Source organism: Cebus imitator, unplaced genomic scaffold (assembly GCF_001604975.1).
Source record: "Cebus imitator isolate Cc_AM_T3 unplaced genomic scaffold, Cebus_imitator-1.0 Scaffold340, whole genome shotgun sequence".
Taxonomy (NCBI): domain Eukaryota; kingdom Metazoa; phylum Chordata; class Mammalia; order Primates; family Cebidae; genus Cebus; species Cebus imitator.
In genome coordinates this window covers 1529615-1548464 of record NW_016107655.1, presented here as the reverse complement: position 1 = coordinate 1548464, position 18850 = coordinate 1529615, and the positions used below count along the sequence as shown (strand labels likewise).

General features: G+C 46.6%; 1 protein-coding gene across 6 annotated transcripts in view; it reads right to left on the bottom strand.

Moving 5' to 3' along the window:
• The window catches only part of TMEM108 (transmembrane protein 108), a 367717-nt gene that overhangs the window by 15017 nt on the left and 333850 nt on the right, over positions 1 to 18850 (bottom strand). For all 6 annotated transcript variants that reach the window (XM_017505705.2, XM_017505706.2, XM_037730361.1 and 3 more), the window contains one exon: positions 870 to 2279. In XM_017505705.2, the coding sequence (XP_017361194.1) occupies positions 870 to 2279 (1410 nt within the window). The remainder of the gene's footprint in view (positions 1 to 869; positions 2280 to 18850) is intronic.

Sequence of the window (18850 nt, the reverse complement as noted above, 5' to 3'; positions counted from 1 at the left end):
TCCCTAAAGTTCTGAGAGGTGGTATGAGGTTCTTTATGGAGACAACAGAGAGAATGCCTGCCGACTCTTGATTCACAGTGTCAGGCAGCAGCAACGAGGAGCTGGTAGCCTTGGGAGGGAAAAAACAAGGACGAGGTCCACACTGTATCCCGCTCACATCACCTATGAACAAATAAGGTGGGGTGGGAGTGGAGAGTTGCTAGAATTTACGTAACTCTCAAGCCTTAATTTAGCTGCAAGAACTAGGTTTTTGCCAAGGCTATAGAACTTCCCACCAGATGAATTTTACCTCTTTTTCTTTCTTAAGAGAAGAGAGACAGAAGGAGAGAAAACACAAGAAAGAGGAATGGAGATGAAGGTGAGGAGTTTGCTAGCTGGAGGCTGTAAATTTTGAAGCATCAGCATTCATCTATGGTGTCTTGGTGCCAGGTTGCTAGAGGCATTGGCAGGCTACCTTGAGGCAAAGTGGTGTCATGACAAGGGCACTGGGCTGGAAGACAGCTGCTATGAGCTCTCAGCCCAGCCCTGCCTCTCACTAATTCTAGGATCCTAGGTGAGTCATGTCACTGCTAGCTTGGCGTTTTGTTTCTGCAAAATGCAGGGTTGGATTAGACTGCCTGTAAGGTCCTTCCCCAGCTCCTGGGAGTTGTGGCTTTATGATCAGTGGGCGTTCAAGCCATGGTCTGGCAGAGCTGAGGACTAGGGTCAGGGATAACCTATGATTTCTGTCCTGCTTCCTAGTTTCCTGAGATTCTGGGGATTTTTGTAGCCCATTTGGCAAGGATGCCCAAATCAGGGACAAAGGAATGCTGGGGATGAGTCAGTGATGTGGTAGAGGGAGAGGCTGGGTAGGCAAGGGTGGCACTTACAGCAGGAGGAGATGGGCACGCTGATGGCCAGGATCACCCAGGCGATATCCATCTTGCTCAGGCAGATGGTGGCTCTGTGTTGGGGTTTGTCCCCTTCGGCCACGTGGGAGATGTTCCCTGCTGTCCCAGGCTTCCAGGTCCCGGCAGGAACCAGGCGGTTGAGGAAGTTGCCTGTGGCTGTGGATACCACTGTGGAGAAAGGACTGGGCACCCTGTCGGTCATGGTGTAGGTGGCTGCAGTCTCTTCCTTGGCTCCAGAAATAGTGCTTTCTGAGACCCTGGGGAGATGGGTTGGAGCCTGCGTGGTTGTGGATGCTCCCTGAGGAATCCCCTGGGAAGGGGCTGAGACACTGGCATCGAAGGCAGTTGGGGTGGGCCCCGTGGCGGCCGTGAAGACCCCAGAGCTGGCAGATGGAGGTCTGTTGGTGCCAGGGGTGACAGTAAGCCAAGAGTCACTATGGCTGGGGCCGTCCTGTGGGTCACCGCGGTGGGGGCGCTGAGAAGGCACTGGGGCAGGTTGTGGACTGGCAGGGGCACCTGAGGCTGCTGTGGCATCTGGCGTCCCTCCTTGGCTGGTGAAGGTCGAACCACCTCCCTGGGCCACTCTGCGAAGGCCTGGCTTGTCCTCTGCAGGCCCCAGGGAGGTGGTGGGAGGTGCCCACGAGGTATTGCTGGGCGCTGTAGTGACAGCCACTGTCTGGGGCTGTGGTGAAGAGGAGTAGCCCCAGAGTGGGGTCCTGGGGGTGAGGGCAGAGGGGTCCAGCTCCACAGACCCAGTGAAGTTGCCCTTGTAGATCTGGAAGATTTTCCCTAGGGGCCGCTTCTGCCCTAGAGGTGTGGAGCTTGGGTTTCGTCCCCGCTGTCCTTCCTTACTCCTGGAGTGGCCACCAGGTGCAGGTGGGACAGGGCGTGATGAATTACCAGCCCCTTTTCGGGAGGAGCCTGGTGGCCTGGGGGGCCTGCGTGTGGTAGCACGTGGGGGCGCTGTGGTGGGGCGACCGGTGGCCCTCGGTGGCTTTGTCAGCAGGATGGTGGGAGTAGCCTGCCCCGGGGGGCGGCCCTCTGGGTGGGAGGATGTGGTTGCTGTGGCCACTGGAGAGGGCCGTGTGGGTAGGGAGCTTTTAGAATGGGGGGTGGTTACTGTCGCAGCGATGGTGGAGATGGTGTGCGTAGGAGGGTGCCCCTCTGCATGGGGTGTCGGTGTTGCCATGGGAGCTGAAGCCTGTGAGGGGGGTCCATTGGGATTGGGGGTCAGTGTCACCACAGAAGCGTGTCTGGTAGAGCTGTGGGGTGCTGTCATCATGGTTCCTGGGGGACTGCCTGAAGGGAGGACCTGAAGAGATTCCCTGGGAGATGGTTCCTGGATGGCAAATGCCAGCGCTTCGGTCAGTGCCAAGATCAGCAGGAAACCTTGAGAGGGAGACAGAGAGAAGGGGTGAAATACTTGGGGAACAGCATACAGCCTGGGCCTTTCTTACCTGTGGCCAGGGACAGTGCTGGGAACTCAGGAAACGTCAGGAGCATTCCTGAGGCCCACTCTAGTGTCCCCACACTGCATCAGAACTGTCTGGGGTACTGGGGCAGGTATATTAGGTAGGTGCTGCCTGGCACCTCCTGGAAAGAGACACCAGCACCAGGGGGACCGGAGCAGCCACCCTGCCAGGACTGTCCTTTCCCACATGCCTCTTAAACGCCATCAGCCCTCCCCACAAGGGCAACTTCTCAGAACAGGCTGAGGGTGCAGAAGGCTTGTGGCCTCTATATCTGCCTCTTCCTCTGCAGCCAGGAGAGGTCAAGGCCAGCTTGCCTGTGGGGAGGCCTGCAACCCTGTGGGAGCCACCGTAAGCCAAATGAGGAAGGCCTGGGAGGCAGTGTGGTCCAACTCCTATGCCCTTTTTGGAATCTTCCATTTATAAACTACACAAAGGTAAAAACGAACAGACCTCTGTCCCTTCACAGCCATTTACCAAACAAGGAGGCTCAACCCTCTCCCTGACCCTGGATAAGTTCGCACATATCCACAAACAATCCTAAGATAGGACAAAGATGTCTCAGTGACAGAAGAGTGACAGGCAGAAGAGGACAGGGGTCCAGAGAAGGGCAACCAGACCTGGAGCCCATAAAAGCACTTAGCACAGCCTGGAAAACAGGGTGTCTTCTACAAATGCCAGCTGGTGTCATGGTTGTTATTAACTGCTTTTCCTATGGCATTCATGTGGCTGAACTCTGTGGAAAATTGTCATTGGTGATACCCAGCCTTTTTGAGTAGAAGGAGCCCTTTTGGACATTTTTTTAAAAAAGGATTTTGTATGATAGTCAATGTGCAGTTTCAGTTCATTGAGAAAATGCACAAGGACAAAAAACATTTCTAGTTATGTGTGAATTTTATTAGTCACAGCAGCATATGCCTATATTTAAAAATGGTTCCTCATGCAAGCATGAGATGTAAGAGCCATTCCCTGACAACACATGCATTAGCAAGAGCCTGTCTGTACTGCTGAGGAGCAGCCAAGTGACCTCTGAGGCCTGATTCCGACCTGTTAGGATCTCCTTGTTCATGAATCCCCTTCTTTGTCAGCCTCTGGCAGTTCCTTCAACCTCTGCTAGGCCCCCCTTGATTATGGAGAGAGATCTCCGTGTCTGATTACTCTCTGCGAGCCTCTCTCCCCCATCAGATTCCAGCAGGACACATGGCCAAAAGAGGAGTCCAGCTGTGATTCCCAGGCGTCTGATGGAGAAGGCAGGGCCCTGGGGAGATTCTAGGAAACAGAGATGGGGAGGAGATCTCCAGGCATGCCTTTGACACAAGGCCCAGGATCACCATTTGGTGTGTGGTGGAGCCTTGTGGTGGATGGACCAGTGTCCTTCTCACACTGCACTTCTAAATTGGTGGGTTGTGGGAGGCTGTGGGGACTTTAGATTGCACTGAGGCTGTAGCACCCTCCAACGCTAGGACCAAAAATTTGCCCTAAACAATATTTTTTTCTAAACTTTCATTCATGATCTAGACTAGTGGTGCCCAACCTTTTTGGCACCAAGGACAAACTGTCTTCCACTTGGTTTTGTGGAAGACAGTTTTTCCATGGACTGGAGTTGGTGGTGGGGCATGGTTTTGGGATGAAACTCTTCCAACTCAGATGAGCAGGCATTAGATTCTCATAAGGAGCACACAGCTTAGATCCATCCTTTGCATGTGCAGTTCACAACAGAGTTTGTGCTCCTGGGAGAATCGAATGCTGCCGCTGATCTGACAGGAGGCAGAGCTCTGGTGGGAATGCTGTGGCGCTAACGCTGGCTTGCCGGCCTCTTGCCTCCTGATATGCAGCCTGGTTCCTAACTGGTACTGGTCTGCGGCCCAGTGGGTGGGGACCTCTGATCTAGACCACACACCAACAGTACCTTCTGCGTATTTGAGCCAATCCTAAAAGCTGTTTACTGAATACCTGCCCTGACCCAGGCTTTCATGCTTACTTTAATCCATATGACCACTTGGTGGGACATGAAATTGAGGTTTGGGGAGATTAGGCAACATGTGGAAAGTCACACAGTAGCAGAAGTATGTGAAACAGGGGCTGCCTTTAAAGTGCCTGCTCATCCTGGTCAGCCACCATCAGTGATGCAGAAGGAGAACAAGGACAGTATGTTGCATCCCAGAAGAATTAACGTGCTGCCATGCTCTGACCCATTCAGGGCTATCCTAGCGCCCCTATCCTGCCCATGGCTTAACACCACAGAGATGAGTTATTCCTAGGGCTAGTGGTGATGACCTCCATGTTTTGTGGGACATTCCCTTTCAAGCCTCTGTTTAGCTCACAAGTGTTAAGTGTTATTAAAAGACTGACTTGTGCACCCCCAAAATCCCTATTGAAAGGATTGAAGCCCTAACTCCCAGTACCTCAGAATGTGACTATATTTGGAGATAGGGCCTTCAAAGAGGTAATTAAAGTAGAATGAGGCTAATAAAGTGGGCCCTAATTCGATCTGACTGGTGTCATTCTAAAAAGAAGAGGTTAGGACACATAGACATCCAGAGCACGTGTGCACAGAGGGATGACCATGTGAGGACACAGCAGCTAGAGGGCGCCATCTCCAAGCCAAGGAAAGAGGCGTCAGGACTCCAACTCTACAGGCACCATGAACTTGGATTTCCATCCTCCTCAACTGTGAGGAAATACATCTCTGTTGTTAAGCCACCCAGTCTGTGGTATTGTGTCATGGAAGCCCTAGCAAATTCATATACATGCCTGATGTTGGAGATCCTCTGAAAAAGGAGAGACAGAGACAGGGCTTGTGTGCAGGAAGTTTATACTGGAAAGTGATCTGTGGGGTCAGCTGTAGGGGTCTGAGACAAGTGAAACAGGGAAAACCAATCTGAGGGCAGGTTATGAGCTGATCCAGGTGGGCACCTCAGACTCACTGGGGACATCAGTGGAGCTGAGTAGGCTGCACCTCAAATTGTCTGCCTGAAAAGAACACTCACCCAGAGGCTCCCATATTCACTGGCCAAGGGCTGCTCCTGGGGTGCTCATCACCGTGCTTCCTGACTGATGCCAGGTCTCCATTGGCTGGCCCAGAGAAGCCCTGGGCCAAGGGGCTGCCAGGTTCTGCCTGCACCGAGCTGGTGTTTGCTGCAACAGCTGGACTTAAAATTAAGGGCCCGGGGAATCTCTGGGGCCAGGCACCAGATGTGTCAGACAGAATCAAAGACCAGAGACCGAGGACATAGCAGTCTTTTGGCAGCAATGTCAAATGCAACACAAAGCTTTAGGAGAGACCTTAGCTTTAGGAGAGAGCAGCCCTTGACCAGTGAATATGGGAGCCTCTGGGTGAGTGTTCTTTTCAGGCAGACAATTTGAGGTGCAGCCTACTCAGCTCCACCGATGTCCCCAGTGAGTCTGAGGTGTTGACCCCAGGGACAGGCCCTCGGGTGTGAGAGGAGCCACCATGGCCTCTAGGAGAACTTTTGCAGCACTCCAGAGACAGAGAGAGGGGTTAATACAGACTGGTCTTCAAAACACTCAGAGAAAAAAATTCCCCTGACTTTCCTGTCATTGGTACTCCAGGAACTAACATCCTCCTAGCTGGGAAGCCTATGACTGGAATCCTTGGTGCTGTAAGATACATGGTCTAAGTAAATATGTTTGCCCTTGTTGTTGCTGCTGCCTATTTCCCCCACCCAGCTATCAGCATCCCCTGAAGTTATTGTTCTCTCTAGAAGAACCATAGAGTTACCTCTTAGCCCTTTCTTCTTTGGACTATCTTTGGCACAATGAATGGATACTGCCACCCTGGGTGCCAAGGGCTTTGACCTGGAAGATGATGTTTAGATGTTACAGTGTGAGGGGATCTAGTGTTTCACTGAATCCAATCCCCTCATTTCACAGAGTGGGCAACAACAGGAGGGCAATATATAACTATATATTGCCCAGGCTGGAATGCAATGGCACGATCTTAGCTCACTGAAACCTTGTCAAAGAATGCATTACTGGTTGGGGACTCAGCCTGGACCACAGTCACTATTTCAAAGCAACTTTTCATTTGTATAATAAAAATCCCTACAATGCTGTACTAGTCAAACACCACCTCTAACCTCTACTGTCACCTTCAATATGGAAATCAGACTACCATTTACCTCTCTTCTTTGGCACAAAAGGTTAACAACTAAATGCTATGCACACTGTCACAATAAACAGCTAAGGCCTTCAACCAGGGTCTTCCCTAACACATGCAAATTTTCATTCAAGGCCCTTTGTGCTGGCCTACACACTCCCGCTCCCCACAATCTGGGGATACTGCCTCTTTGCATATTATTTGCATGGATTTGCATAATAGACTCTAGAGGCTTTAATTCCAAATATGCAGGAGACACTAAAGCTAAAATCTAGCTTGACATGCTTGAAATGTGGAACTGATTTTTAAAACGTGTCCAAATATGGACAAGTGTTGGGGGGTGGAATCCACATATTGATGGGTGTCCACACATCACAAGAAGGTCTCCTTCTACTGAAAATTCCAATGCATACATGAGCTCAGGACCCAAGGTAAGGAAAGGCCCTCCTCCTCCTCCTGTTTGGTTTGCTGCCTGCAGTCCATATTGGGCATGACATTCACATCTGGCAAAGGCAACAAGGGAACTGGTGAAAAGGGAAGTGGCTAATATGTACTATACACTGCTCAAAGGGCTAAGCCTGTACTGACACATTTAATACTCACAGCCATCTGATGAAGCATGTAGTATTATTAGCTCCCTGTTGCAGTTGAGGAAAAGAAGCACAGAGAGGTACAGGAACTTGCCCATGGTCACACAGCTGGGGAAGAGCAAGCTGCAATTTGTTCCTTGGCAGCTTGGCTGCACAGTTTACACTCTCAACTACTTTCATGTATTGTTCTGCCCCATCCACCTCCCCAGGGTGCTCTGCCATTCAAAAGCAATGATTCACATCTTTGGAGGACTGATTTTCTACTGTTGGTCTCTTGACTTTTCTTCTGCCTTGTTTTTTTTCTCTCTCTATTCCAGGGCTGTGTGTGACACATTTGGTGTTCTTTTAAAACCCAGTTAATTAACTTCATTTTGCAAGTAACTAGGGGAGCTTGCAGTAGTACAATAATAGGACTGGAAGCCCCTGCTTTAAATTCTCTCCTCTTCACCAGTCCTAACATCTCATACATGCCATTGTTTGGTAGAATAAAAATTAAATATAAAAACCCCACAAAAAATTCTATATACATGCATTTTCTCTTAAAATTGCTTATATTTATAACAAGGCATATTTGTTACACAGAAAATTCATAAAAAATATAATTTTGTCTTTCTTATCGTTTTAAGTTGTTTTTCGGAGATGGAGTTTTATTGCCCAGGCTGGAGTGCAATGGCACGATCTTAGCTCACCACAACCTCCACCTCCCGGGTTCAAGTGATTCTCCTGCCTCAGCCTCCCGAGTAGCTGGGATTACAAGCATAAACCACCATGACTGGCTTATTTTGTATTTTTAGTAGAGACAGGGTTTCTCCATGTTGGTCAGGCTGGTCTTGAACTACCAACCTCAGGTGATCCGACCACCTCAGCCTCCTAACGTGCTGGGATCACAGCGTGAGCCACTGCGCCTGGCCAATTTTAAGTTTCTTCTAAGTAGATCTTCCTTCCCCATGAAAGTAGGTTTTCTACTGCAAGATACCCTTTTAACAGAGAATCACGGCAGTTTGAGTAGTTTTCTGAACGATCTTGGGTGCTTGGTGTGATTTTAAATTGTGTCTACAAGTTTTCTAACACTCTTCCCACCAAGAGGTAGAGTCTATGTTCTTTCCCCTCGAACCTAGGTAGGCCTTTGTGACTGCCTTGATGAATACAATGAGGCAGAAGTGACACCCTCCATCCCTTCTGAGGCCAGAGACAAAAAGCCCATGCAGCTTTTGCAGGTTTCTCTTGGGGGCTTTGGCCCCCTGTAAGAAGTCCAGCTCCCTCGAGGTGGCCACATGGAGAGACCTTGCAGAGAATGACAGGAATGCCTGAGGTGCCCCCGCTGTCCCAGCCCCAGCCAGGCACTGGACATGAAAGTGAAAAGCCTGCAAGATGACCCTGGCCATTGCTGGACTGCAGTCACCCAAGAGATCCCAAATGAGAGCTGCCTAGCTGAGCCCAGTCAATCCTAAGCTAACTTGAACAAAATAAATGATTGTTACTGCTTTAAGCCACTGTTTTTGTTTCTAGTATCAATAGATAACTAGAACACTTGGGAATTTAGCTTCTGCAACTGATGTTTCAACAACAAAAGAAAAGAGCATCTAGGCACACCAAGTCTATCAGGGAGTTTGTTTTCTGCGTGAGCAATAACATACAACCTTGCCAGGAAATGGGCTTTTCTAATTTCAAGATTATTGTTCTTTAATCGGAAGAGATGTTGAGACTCTGGTATCAGCTCCTCTACTTTACAGATGAGAAAGCTGAGGCCCAACAAAGTGAAATGATTTATCCTGGCCACATAGCTACACACAGGGTTAGGGAGACAGAGGGACTCAGGACAACTCATTGCCTGCCAATCCCATTAATGCTCCAAACTCACACTGTTCTTTTTATTTATTAAAATTTTTCTTTTCCTTTTTTTTTTTTTTTGAGACAAGATCTCACTCTGTCACCCAAGCTGAAGTGCAGTTGAGTGATTACAGCTCACTGCAGCCTTGACTTCCTGGGTTCAAGTGATCCTCCCACCTCAGCCTCCCAAGTAGCTGGGACTACAGGCACATGCCACTATGCCCAGCTAATTTTTGAAATAGGGTCTTTTCATGTTGCTGGTCTCCAACTCCTGGGCTCAAGCAGTCTGCCTGTCTTGACTTCTCAAAGTTTTAGGATTACAGGCATGAGCCACTGCACCTGACCAGTGTTCTTCTTACACTCACTATGGTTCCAGTGTTCTAGTATGGTCCATCTCTGAACTTCAATGATTCCTTTTATCAAAGATCAAATATAAACTTCTAATTCCTTGGAGCATAGTTTCCCTTAACTAAAAATAAATATGTATCATTGACCTTCAGGGTGAGCTGGATGACTGATCTTAAGAGGCATTCCATGCCTGTGACCTCACTTCTTGATGAAACCAAGGAGTTTTAGGTGGAAATCTTTTCTGCTTCCTTCACTACAGGTTGCTACATTTCAAATGTTCCCTCCTATAAAATCCTGCTGGGAACATGCCTCAGATAACAAGGCTGAGGGACAGAAAGTTCTGCTCAGAGATAACTGGGACCTTTGCCTGGCAGATTTTAGACATCTCTGAGATTACTGATTCAACAGCTAGATTGATGAGGTCCACGACTTGTACTTTGGGAAACTGCTTCCCAGAGTACAATCTCTTGAATACATTCCAGCAAGAAAGCCATGTGAGACAGGGTCTGTGTGCCCCAGACACCCCTATGGCCTCCAGCCAATATGAATTCACCTTGTCCTGAAGCTCTGAGAGGCTGACAGATTATGGCCTACTAAAAAAAATATGAAACACGTGAACACAAACCCACACAGAGTAAGCATAGGCCCTTTCCTGGGGTCAAGAAACAGGGAAGAATGACACATTTTCAGCTCAAGTCCCCATCATCTCCATGCTCACGTATGGTTAAGTCATTTGTCTGAGGGCAAAACGACCACCATGTAGCAGTACCAGGATTTAAACCCAGGTTTCTCTGATCCTGACTGCCCAAGAAATCCTGGAAACTGAGAAATTTTTGATCCAGGAAAATGTCCTACATGAATAGAGGAAAGCTTGATGAAGATAAAAGTAACAACTGTGATGATCACGACTAAAAAACAAATCTTTCCCCAAATGCAGTAATACTTGGGAGCAACTATGCTAACTGTGCTACCTTTGTTTAATCTTCAGCTTTAGCTTTTTTTTGCCTTAATCATTTGATTCAACTTGGTGCAAACATTTTTCACCTAGAATTCCTCTAAGAATTCTTCCTGGGCCTTGAAACTGTTGTTAGGAATCCCTCCATGTGTGCCTGTAACCTATAAGCTTACCTCTATTCCAGCTCTCACCTCTCTGAATGGAAATGGACAATGTCTTGTCTGTTTCCCTGTCAGAAGTGGACATTGCCAGGGCTGGGATCATGTTTAATTCAATATTATATGCCCATATCTAGTCCAGCACCTAGGCTACAGCACATATTTGCTGAAGAACAAGAAACCTTCCTAAATCACTTACTAGCCATCTGTGGCAGCTGGTGTTTTCTGGAAACGACCACCACAGTTCATTCCAATCCACTTACCTTTCCTAAGTGTGACTTTTGGCTCTCCTGTTGAGAGGTAAGGTCTATGTGCCTTCCCTTAAATCTGCGTGGGTTTGTGACCCTGGCTGCAGTGATGCTACCTTACTTCTAAGGCCAGTAGCCATAAAAGGTGGTATGGCTACTTCTTGGTTTTCTTGTGGTGCTTACTCTTGGGAGCCCGCTGCCATGCTGCAAGGAAGCCTGAGCAGCCCAGAGAGGGGCCCATGTGGAAAGAAACTAAGCTTCATGGCCTTCAGCCTTAGCCTAACTTCCACAATATAGCAGTACAATCCTGTTGGCCATGTGAATGAGCCATCTTGAAAGTAGATCTTCCAGCCCATCAAGCTGATTCAGACTCAGCCCATGCAGCTGAGTCTGGGGAGAGCACAGACAAGTGACTCCTCCCCAGCTACAGACTTAAGAGCAAAATGAATGATTGTTATTGATATAAGCCACTAAGTTTTGGGGTGGTTTGTTAGGAGGCAGCAGTAACTAGAATACCATCCATGTAGAAGTGAAATCAAAGCTCTTTCAGTGACCATTCTGATTTAGATAAGGGCTTTCAAGTGCTAGAGCTCAACAGGCTGATCTTGACTTGGATTTCCTTACTGTCCTCCTTTCCTGGCCAGACTGAGGGAAAGGGAAACATCTCAATGCTGGGCTCTTTTCTACAGCATCATGATTTCTCTGATCGACAGCCACATCAGGCTCCCTCAGGGAAGTAAGGAACAAATGCATACTAGGAGGACCATGAAGCTTCCGTGTGGAAGCACACACACACACACACACACACACACACACACACGTGCACCCACACACACAGTGGGCTGGGGAAACAGGTGGAATAAAGCTGGAGGCTGTTATATGGTGTCTGTATATTGAGGACATAGCCATTTCCTTCAAGGAGCTAATAGTATAGAAGGAAATAAAATTTGTGGTGACAGGAGCATAAACTCACATACCAAAGGTGTTCTCTCAAACACTTGCCTCAAATAAACAAAAATGAGAGTCAAATTAGATGGATGAAAAGGTCAACTCAGCCTCTAATAAAATAACAAGATCATTAATATTCATGGAACATCTCTCTGACATCGGGGGAAAGAATACAAATGCATCAGTCCAGACTGCCTTGTACTCTCCCATACTCAAAGGAAGAAGCTCATAAAAACTGTTCCCTGCTTTACAGTAGAGAACCTGAGAAACACAACCTCAGCCAGGTGATCAAGGCCAGCATCCACAGTTCTAATGTCACAATGACAATATGTACCCTTGATATGAAAAATGTGCTTTATGGTTTTTCCCTCCCAAACCCATAATCCCAGTATAGTCATAAGAAGAACATCAGACAAATCCCAACTGAGGGACAGTCTACCAAATAGGTGACCAGTACTCAAAACTGCCAAGGGCATCGGAAGCAAGGAAGGTCTGAGCAGATGTCATAGCCAAGGGGAGCCTAAGGGGACATGAAGACTAAATGTAATGTGGTATCCCAGATGACATCCTGGGAAAAAAAAAGTTAGGCAAAAACAAAGGGAATTTGAACAAAGTGCTACTTCAGTTAATAAACGCACTCAGTAACTTAAGATGCTAATCACAGAGGAAAGTGGAAACAAGGTGTCTAGGAACGCTGTACTACTGTTGCAACTTTTCTGTGTATTTAAAACTATTCTAAATTAAAAAAATATATTTTAAAAATGGTGTATGGATGGCAGACAGCAGGGACAACGCAAGGCTTTGGGGCATGGATGGCAGACGGCAGGGACAGTGAAGGCTACCCCATGGGGTGGGTTCTAAAAGGGGACATAACTGAAGGGAGGCTCGTAGGCAACTTTCCCAGCACCCTGGCATGAGATCATGCACTCCCAGATCTGGGCATGCAGGTGATGGAGTAGGGTTGGGTGCTGAGAATCTCCCTGGCTTAATGCCAGCTTCTGGAACCTCAGGTCTCTTTTAGCTTAGTTGACAGATTCTAATCGAATATATCCACTGATGTGCTGTTGGAGCCCACTTAGAGACAGGAGGGAAAATTTTAAGATTTTGCTGCATCTGTCTGTATTTCATGATTCTTAATTTTTAAACATTCTAATTCAAAGTATAGAGTTAGGTGAAATGGTCAGGGAGACAACAACCTGAACATACAGTTTTTAACCTGTTCAAATTCTAACTGCAGAATCGGGGTAAACGCCACCATGGTAAACGTGTAATATCAATAGCTACTACTTTCTTGACCAAGCAGGCTGAATGAAAATCAAACCTTATTCATCAGTGCCATGGAGCTAGATTATCCTGTTGCTTAAATGTGGAAGTCACATAAGGTGCTGGACATGGATACATTCATTCTTGTTCAGAATTTCTGCCCATACTCCCTTCCTGCTAGGTGATGATGTATTCATTTCCAGAACCCAATTTGACTGTCACCTCACCTTGGCAAAGTCAAGGTCCCTCAGTTCTCCAGGTAGAAATGGTGGCTCCCTGCCCAGTGCTCCCAGACACTCTGTTCCTATTCCTATTGTGACTCTTCTCTGCAAAGATACCTTCAGTAGAGGATGTCGTGGAAAGGCCATGGGCTTGGGGTCAGTGGGATTTGGGTTCAATCTTGGCTTTGCAACTTTCTAGTTATAGTCTTCAGGCAAATTAGTTAAGCTTTGTTTTTTTCAGCTGTATGATAAGGAAAATAATGCCTATCTGCGGGGTGCTTTTAGGGTGGGAATATGTGATTAAGATGCTTAGAAGGTCCCACACAGTGCCTAACATTAAATAAGTGGTAACTCTGGTTTTAGTTTCTAAACTAAACTTATACTCTCCTCTAGGGCTGTGAGTTCTTGAACTGAGCCATCTGGAGCCCCAGAACTTAGTTCGCTATCTGTCTGACACATAATAAGAACACAATAATGCTTTTGAAACCACATAAAAATGAAAGAATAATTCCACATATTTGAGTATTTGCAGCTGAATGCTTACCACAAAATTGTAGATGTTTATTTCTTTGAAGACAATGTCAATGAAAGAAAGCAGTCAATAACATCAGTCCCGTGACATGCCAATTCAGGGTGTGTGTGTGTGAATGTATGTATTTATCTTTTTACTTTGCTTGCTTCTACGATGAACATTAACCGCATCGAATGCACACACATCTCACAGGCCAGGGTGAGGCAGGAGAAGGATGAGCTGGAACCTAACCCCTGTTGATCTGTTGCAGAGACCCTCTCGCTCCACAGTTGCTCTCCCCGTGGCGAGCTCCATTCCTAATTACCTAGGGAAACTGGCCTGTATTTCTCTCCAAAGTTCTAAAGTATGGTATGAGTATTTGCCAAGATTTGGATTTTACAGAGACAAGTCCCAGCTTTTGCTTTCGGTTTAAGGCTTATGCCTTTAGAAGGCTGCGATGAGAGCAGCAGGAAATGGGACAAATAGGAGTTTTTGTTAGGGAGGCAGCTAACAGAACAGCCTCACAAAGGGCCCATGAACTCCATAGACAATCAAGGGACAGGCCTGCAATGGTGTCTCCAGAACACTTGGCTCCTACAAACCCAGTGCACTGAAATCCCCAGAGCCTGCAGCCCATGGCTTGAGGTCTGGTCCAGTGCACTCCTCAGAGAGGACCTTTGGGACTCCTAGGGAACCTCTTGGAGAGTCCTGGAACCTGCCTAAAGTTCTTAACTTGAGCACACCAGCATCTGTGTACCCTAAGCTTGAAATTCTCCAAAGCCAGAAGAGGAAAAAGACACATTGTCCTGGCCTGATCATGCCTGAGAATCACTTACATAAAAAGATCACTGGGGCTTTTGACCTGATATCCTTCCAGGTGTCCCGACATCTTTCAGCACTTCCTCTCCCCTCACAAAAGAGCTTGTTGAGGATGAAGGAGAAGAGGCAGTGGCTAATGGTTAGCAGAAACAGTGGCCAAGTGTCCAGGAAGAGGAAAGGGCAGGCCTACCTAAGGAGGGGCTGATGTCTAAGAAGAGGGTCTGCTCCCTCTGGCACACAGTTTGCCTGCTCCTGAGCCCCTGTGGCTTTCCCTGGAGCACCGTGCAAGGCTGCTTGGTATTCTCACTTGGTTCTGTTGTATGGCTGCAAAGCTGTCTGGCTCTGCTCTCCTTGGTTGCCAAAGGTTCACTGACTGCTCCAGTTTGCCTGGAACAAAACAGCTCAGGCAACACAGCTGTGCATCCTTGTGAGACTGCCTAATTTCCCATTTCAAGGCAGGATGCCATACCCCAAGGTGTAATTTAGGTTTTGGGTATAAGCTGACTTTCACAATTAAATTCCGAAACTCAACCCTCCAGGTTGGGCATGCTTGGGAATTAAAGCTTTCTTCTCTTCCCTCCTCCACTACCTACCCGCTCCCCACTATTAAATACTGATAGCATCACTAATGCTAAATTTCCATTTATTGAGTTATCTACTATGTGCTAGGCACTTTTATGGCTGCGCCTGACACCAATAGCTTACCTTAAGCCTATCCTGAGAATGACCCTATGGTCTAAGAACAATGTGTGCTCGGAACTCCAAGCTAAGCAATCTGGGAGTGGCTGATCCGGAGATTCATTCCTTACTTATGAGAAACATCTGAACCTCTGACCCATTTCACGGAATGAGGGCTGTACAGGGCATTGAATCCCTTTGTTTTGGGTTAAATGAAAGTTGACAGGTGGAGGTTGTTGGGGGAGGGCGCTAAGTGACAATGCTGTATCAACCACATGCTTTTTACCAGCATATGCAGTTCTGTCCAGCTCACCACCACTGGACTCCTCTGCATGTGAGTCCCCTCGATAAACCTGATGTCTCGTTTCTGGCTCCAGTTCTCTTTTTCAGCCTCTTGAACATGGTACCATCACTACTGAAGTCAAGAGGGGTCCAGCATGACAGCACTGTACTAAGCAATTTCCATATATCATCTTAATCTTCACAAAACCCTATGAGGTAGAAAAGGACAAATCTTAACCCATGTCCTATGTGATTATAAGGGTACTCACCCTCCACCTTTTTATTATTCTCTTTTGGGCTACAAATCTGTGGATTTGCATACCTGGAATGTTTCACTGTGGCTTTCTGGTGGAAAAACTAACACCACCATGTATCTATGTCAAGCCAAGGAGACAAGATCAACATACAAAGAACAAGAGAATAGAAGATGGTTTATAATTCAGAAGCACATTGGGTGGAACATATTTTATGTATAGAAGCTTGTCAGGGAACCCAAGAAAGCTGGAGGAGCCTCAAAAACTTCCTGGAAGAAGGGAAAGCTGAGTTCTCTTATCACCACTCCACCGTTTGTTCATTTCTTCATTCACATATTCAACAAATATTTATTGAGGGCTGAGTGTGGCTTTGTGTTTCCTGGATAAACTAGTATCCTGATCTTAGCCATGGATCTCAGCTGCTACTATCTCGTTCCCCACCATGGGCAATAAGATGCATACTGGTAGGGAAAATTCTGGCAAATTTTGTAAATTTATCCATAGGCAGAAACACTTTATCACGTGTTGTGTTCAGAAGAGGAACACACATTTATTAAGCACCTACCATATCTGCAAATAACTTTACTCCTGAAAACTGATTTGATACTTAAGCAGCGTTTTTAAGGTGCATTTCATTCTTTAAAACTAAAGTTCAGAGAGGTTAAAAGATTTATCCAAGGCCACACATTCAAGGTGGAGCCATGATGCACAACTAAGTCTATTCCTGTTTTTTTCATACTCCCTGCTTCTCTGTCTCCATTTTCAGCTGTAGACACTGCCAGCTGCAAACTTCTTTAGCAGTTATTCCTGATTACTTCTGCTCCTGGTGAGCTCATAACCTGACTAAAGGGCTTCTAGCTTCAGCAGACCTTGAGGATGACAGGCAGATGACCCTGCAGAATCAGGGTCTCTAAGGCTGTTCCATTTTGGTCTGGCCCCCATTTCAGGGGTACAGTTCAAACCCTGCTTCTGAGTTGAACCCAAGAAAATAAGACCAAGATGAAAGCTTAAGTGCATCCCCTGAAAGGCTCTTATCTCTAGGCTAAGCTTGGAAGTGAGGAGATGGACCACCACAACCCAACTTGGGGATGTTGTCTCTTGTAGAAACACCCTCCTCAGTAGCAGAAGGGTAGCTGCCCCTATATCCTAGGTCGGGGGTAGGAAACAGTGGTTCCTTGCCTCTGATATTTGCTTAGCTGATCCTCCCTCACCCCAACCACAGCTCCTAACAAACCCAGGTACCCAGACACATAAATACCGCCCTATGTGTATTCCTGTATCCTCTCTTTTCTCCTTCCTGAGGAGGCATGGAGAGAAAATAAACACCAGAATCATACAAAGCTAGGTATGAATCTACTCACTAGCTTTATGATCTTGCATCAATCTCCCAGATAAGCTGGCAAGGTTGGGATTCTGTCTGGCTCTTTCCATTTATCATGATGTCCTCTTTTTGGTTCTTTTAGATTTTGCATTGGGTTGATGTAGTGGATGCTGTAGTCCACTGTCCAGATTCCTCCCTCAACCCACATCAATGAGGCTCTCATTCCAGAGCTGCTAGGAGGGGTGCCAGATTGGCACACGGCTGAACTTCTCTTCAGCTATTGCCCTCGGATTAAGACAGCTGCCCTGCTCAAGGTTACACCCCTTTCCTGGGAAACCAGTATCCAATGACTGGTTTCTGTAAAAGGACTGGAGCAGCCTTGCTTCCATTTGGGAAGACTAGGAAGAACCATCCCAGCTCTTAGGGCTGGCTAAGGCCTTGGTGTGACTGTGTTGCAGCCCAACTTCTCCCCTTGCCTAATCCTGCTTTCCTTACTCTCCTGAAGGAAAGTAAGTGATTCTGGGAGTACTTCTGGAAAACCTCCTGTATGCAAATTTCCAGGTCCTAATCTGCTTTCTGGGAACTAGGTCTGCAACAGATGATATTCAATCAATGTTGATAATGAGGTAGACTATTCCTCCTTCTTGTCATTCCATTCCCATGTCATTCTCTACCATATTACTTTCATCCCATTTACATCCCTTTAAGGTTTCACCCCTTTCAGGAAGGTGTCCTTCATGCACTCCTTCCAGGTTCTGGTCACTGTCATCATGACTGCCACTCTAATAGATGGCATTAAGACTTTTATTCTTATAATAGTCATTCTGTATTTTCTCACATCTTTCCATTATCCTGGAAGCTCATTATGACTAGGAGATTTCAAATTTAATTTTAAAATATTTTCTCTCAGTCATATACAGTGATGGTTGGAGGCACTTAATCCTGTTGGCAGAACATGTTTGACAAATCCCTTGTCAGTGCTTCACCTTCCTCTCACTCATTTAATTCATTCAGCACACACTTACCAGCTGTCCTGTCTGAGCTAAGCATTGCTTATGCTATGGGGACACACAAAGAAATGACGTTTCCTTCCTACTGTCCAGGGGGTTGAAGTTGAGCAGGAAAGGCTTGTGGTAAAGTGGCTGACCCTGAGGCCAGACTGCCAAGGTTCAAACCTTTCTCTCCCAATTTCCAGCTCAATGGCCTGGGACAAGTTATTTAAGCTCAAAGCCTATTTCCTCACCAGTAAATGAGAATGATAACAGTAGCCACTTTGTTGGGTTATTGTGAGGATTAAAAGAGTTAACATGTAAGGTGTCTGTACCGCTGTCTGGTACACAGTAAGTGTTATTTAAGTCTGCCTTGCCCAATATGGTAGACACTAGCTACATGTGGCTATTAAGGACTCTAAATGTAGTTGTGTACTGTAAGTATAAAATATTAATATATATGCAGTTTTGAAGACTTAGTCTGAAAAAAAGTAGAATATTCCACTAATCTTTTTGTATTGATTACATGTTGAAATATTTTTGATATATTGGGCTAAATATATTAAAATTAGTTTTCCACTTTAATTCATGTGGCTGCTATATGAATTAAAATTATATATGTGGCTTGTATTATATTTCTGTTGGACAGTACTGACCTAAGTCTTTGCTATAAAAATAATGGGCCAGGAGCAGTGGCTTATGCTTATAACCCCAGCACTTTGGGAAGCCAAGGCAGGCAGATTGCTTGAGCCCACCAGTTCAAGACCAGCTTGGGCAACATAGCAAAACCCCATCTCTTAAAAAATACAAAAAAGTAGCTGCGTGTGGTGGTGTATACTTGTAGTCCCAGCTACTCAGATGGCTGAGGTGGGAGGATTGCTTGAGCCCAGGAGGCTGCAGTGAACTGTGATCATGCTATTGCACTTCAGCCTGGATGACAGTGCAAGACCTTGCTC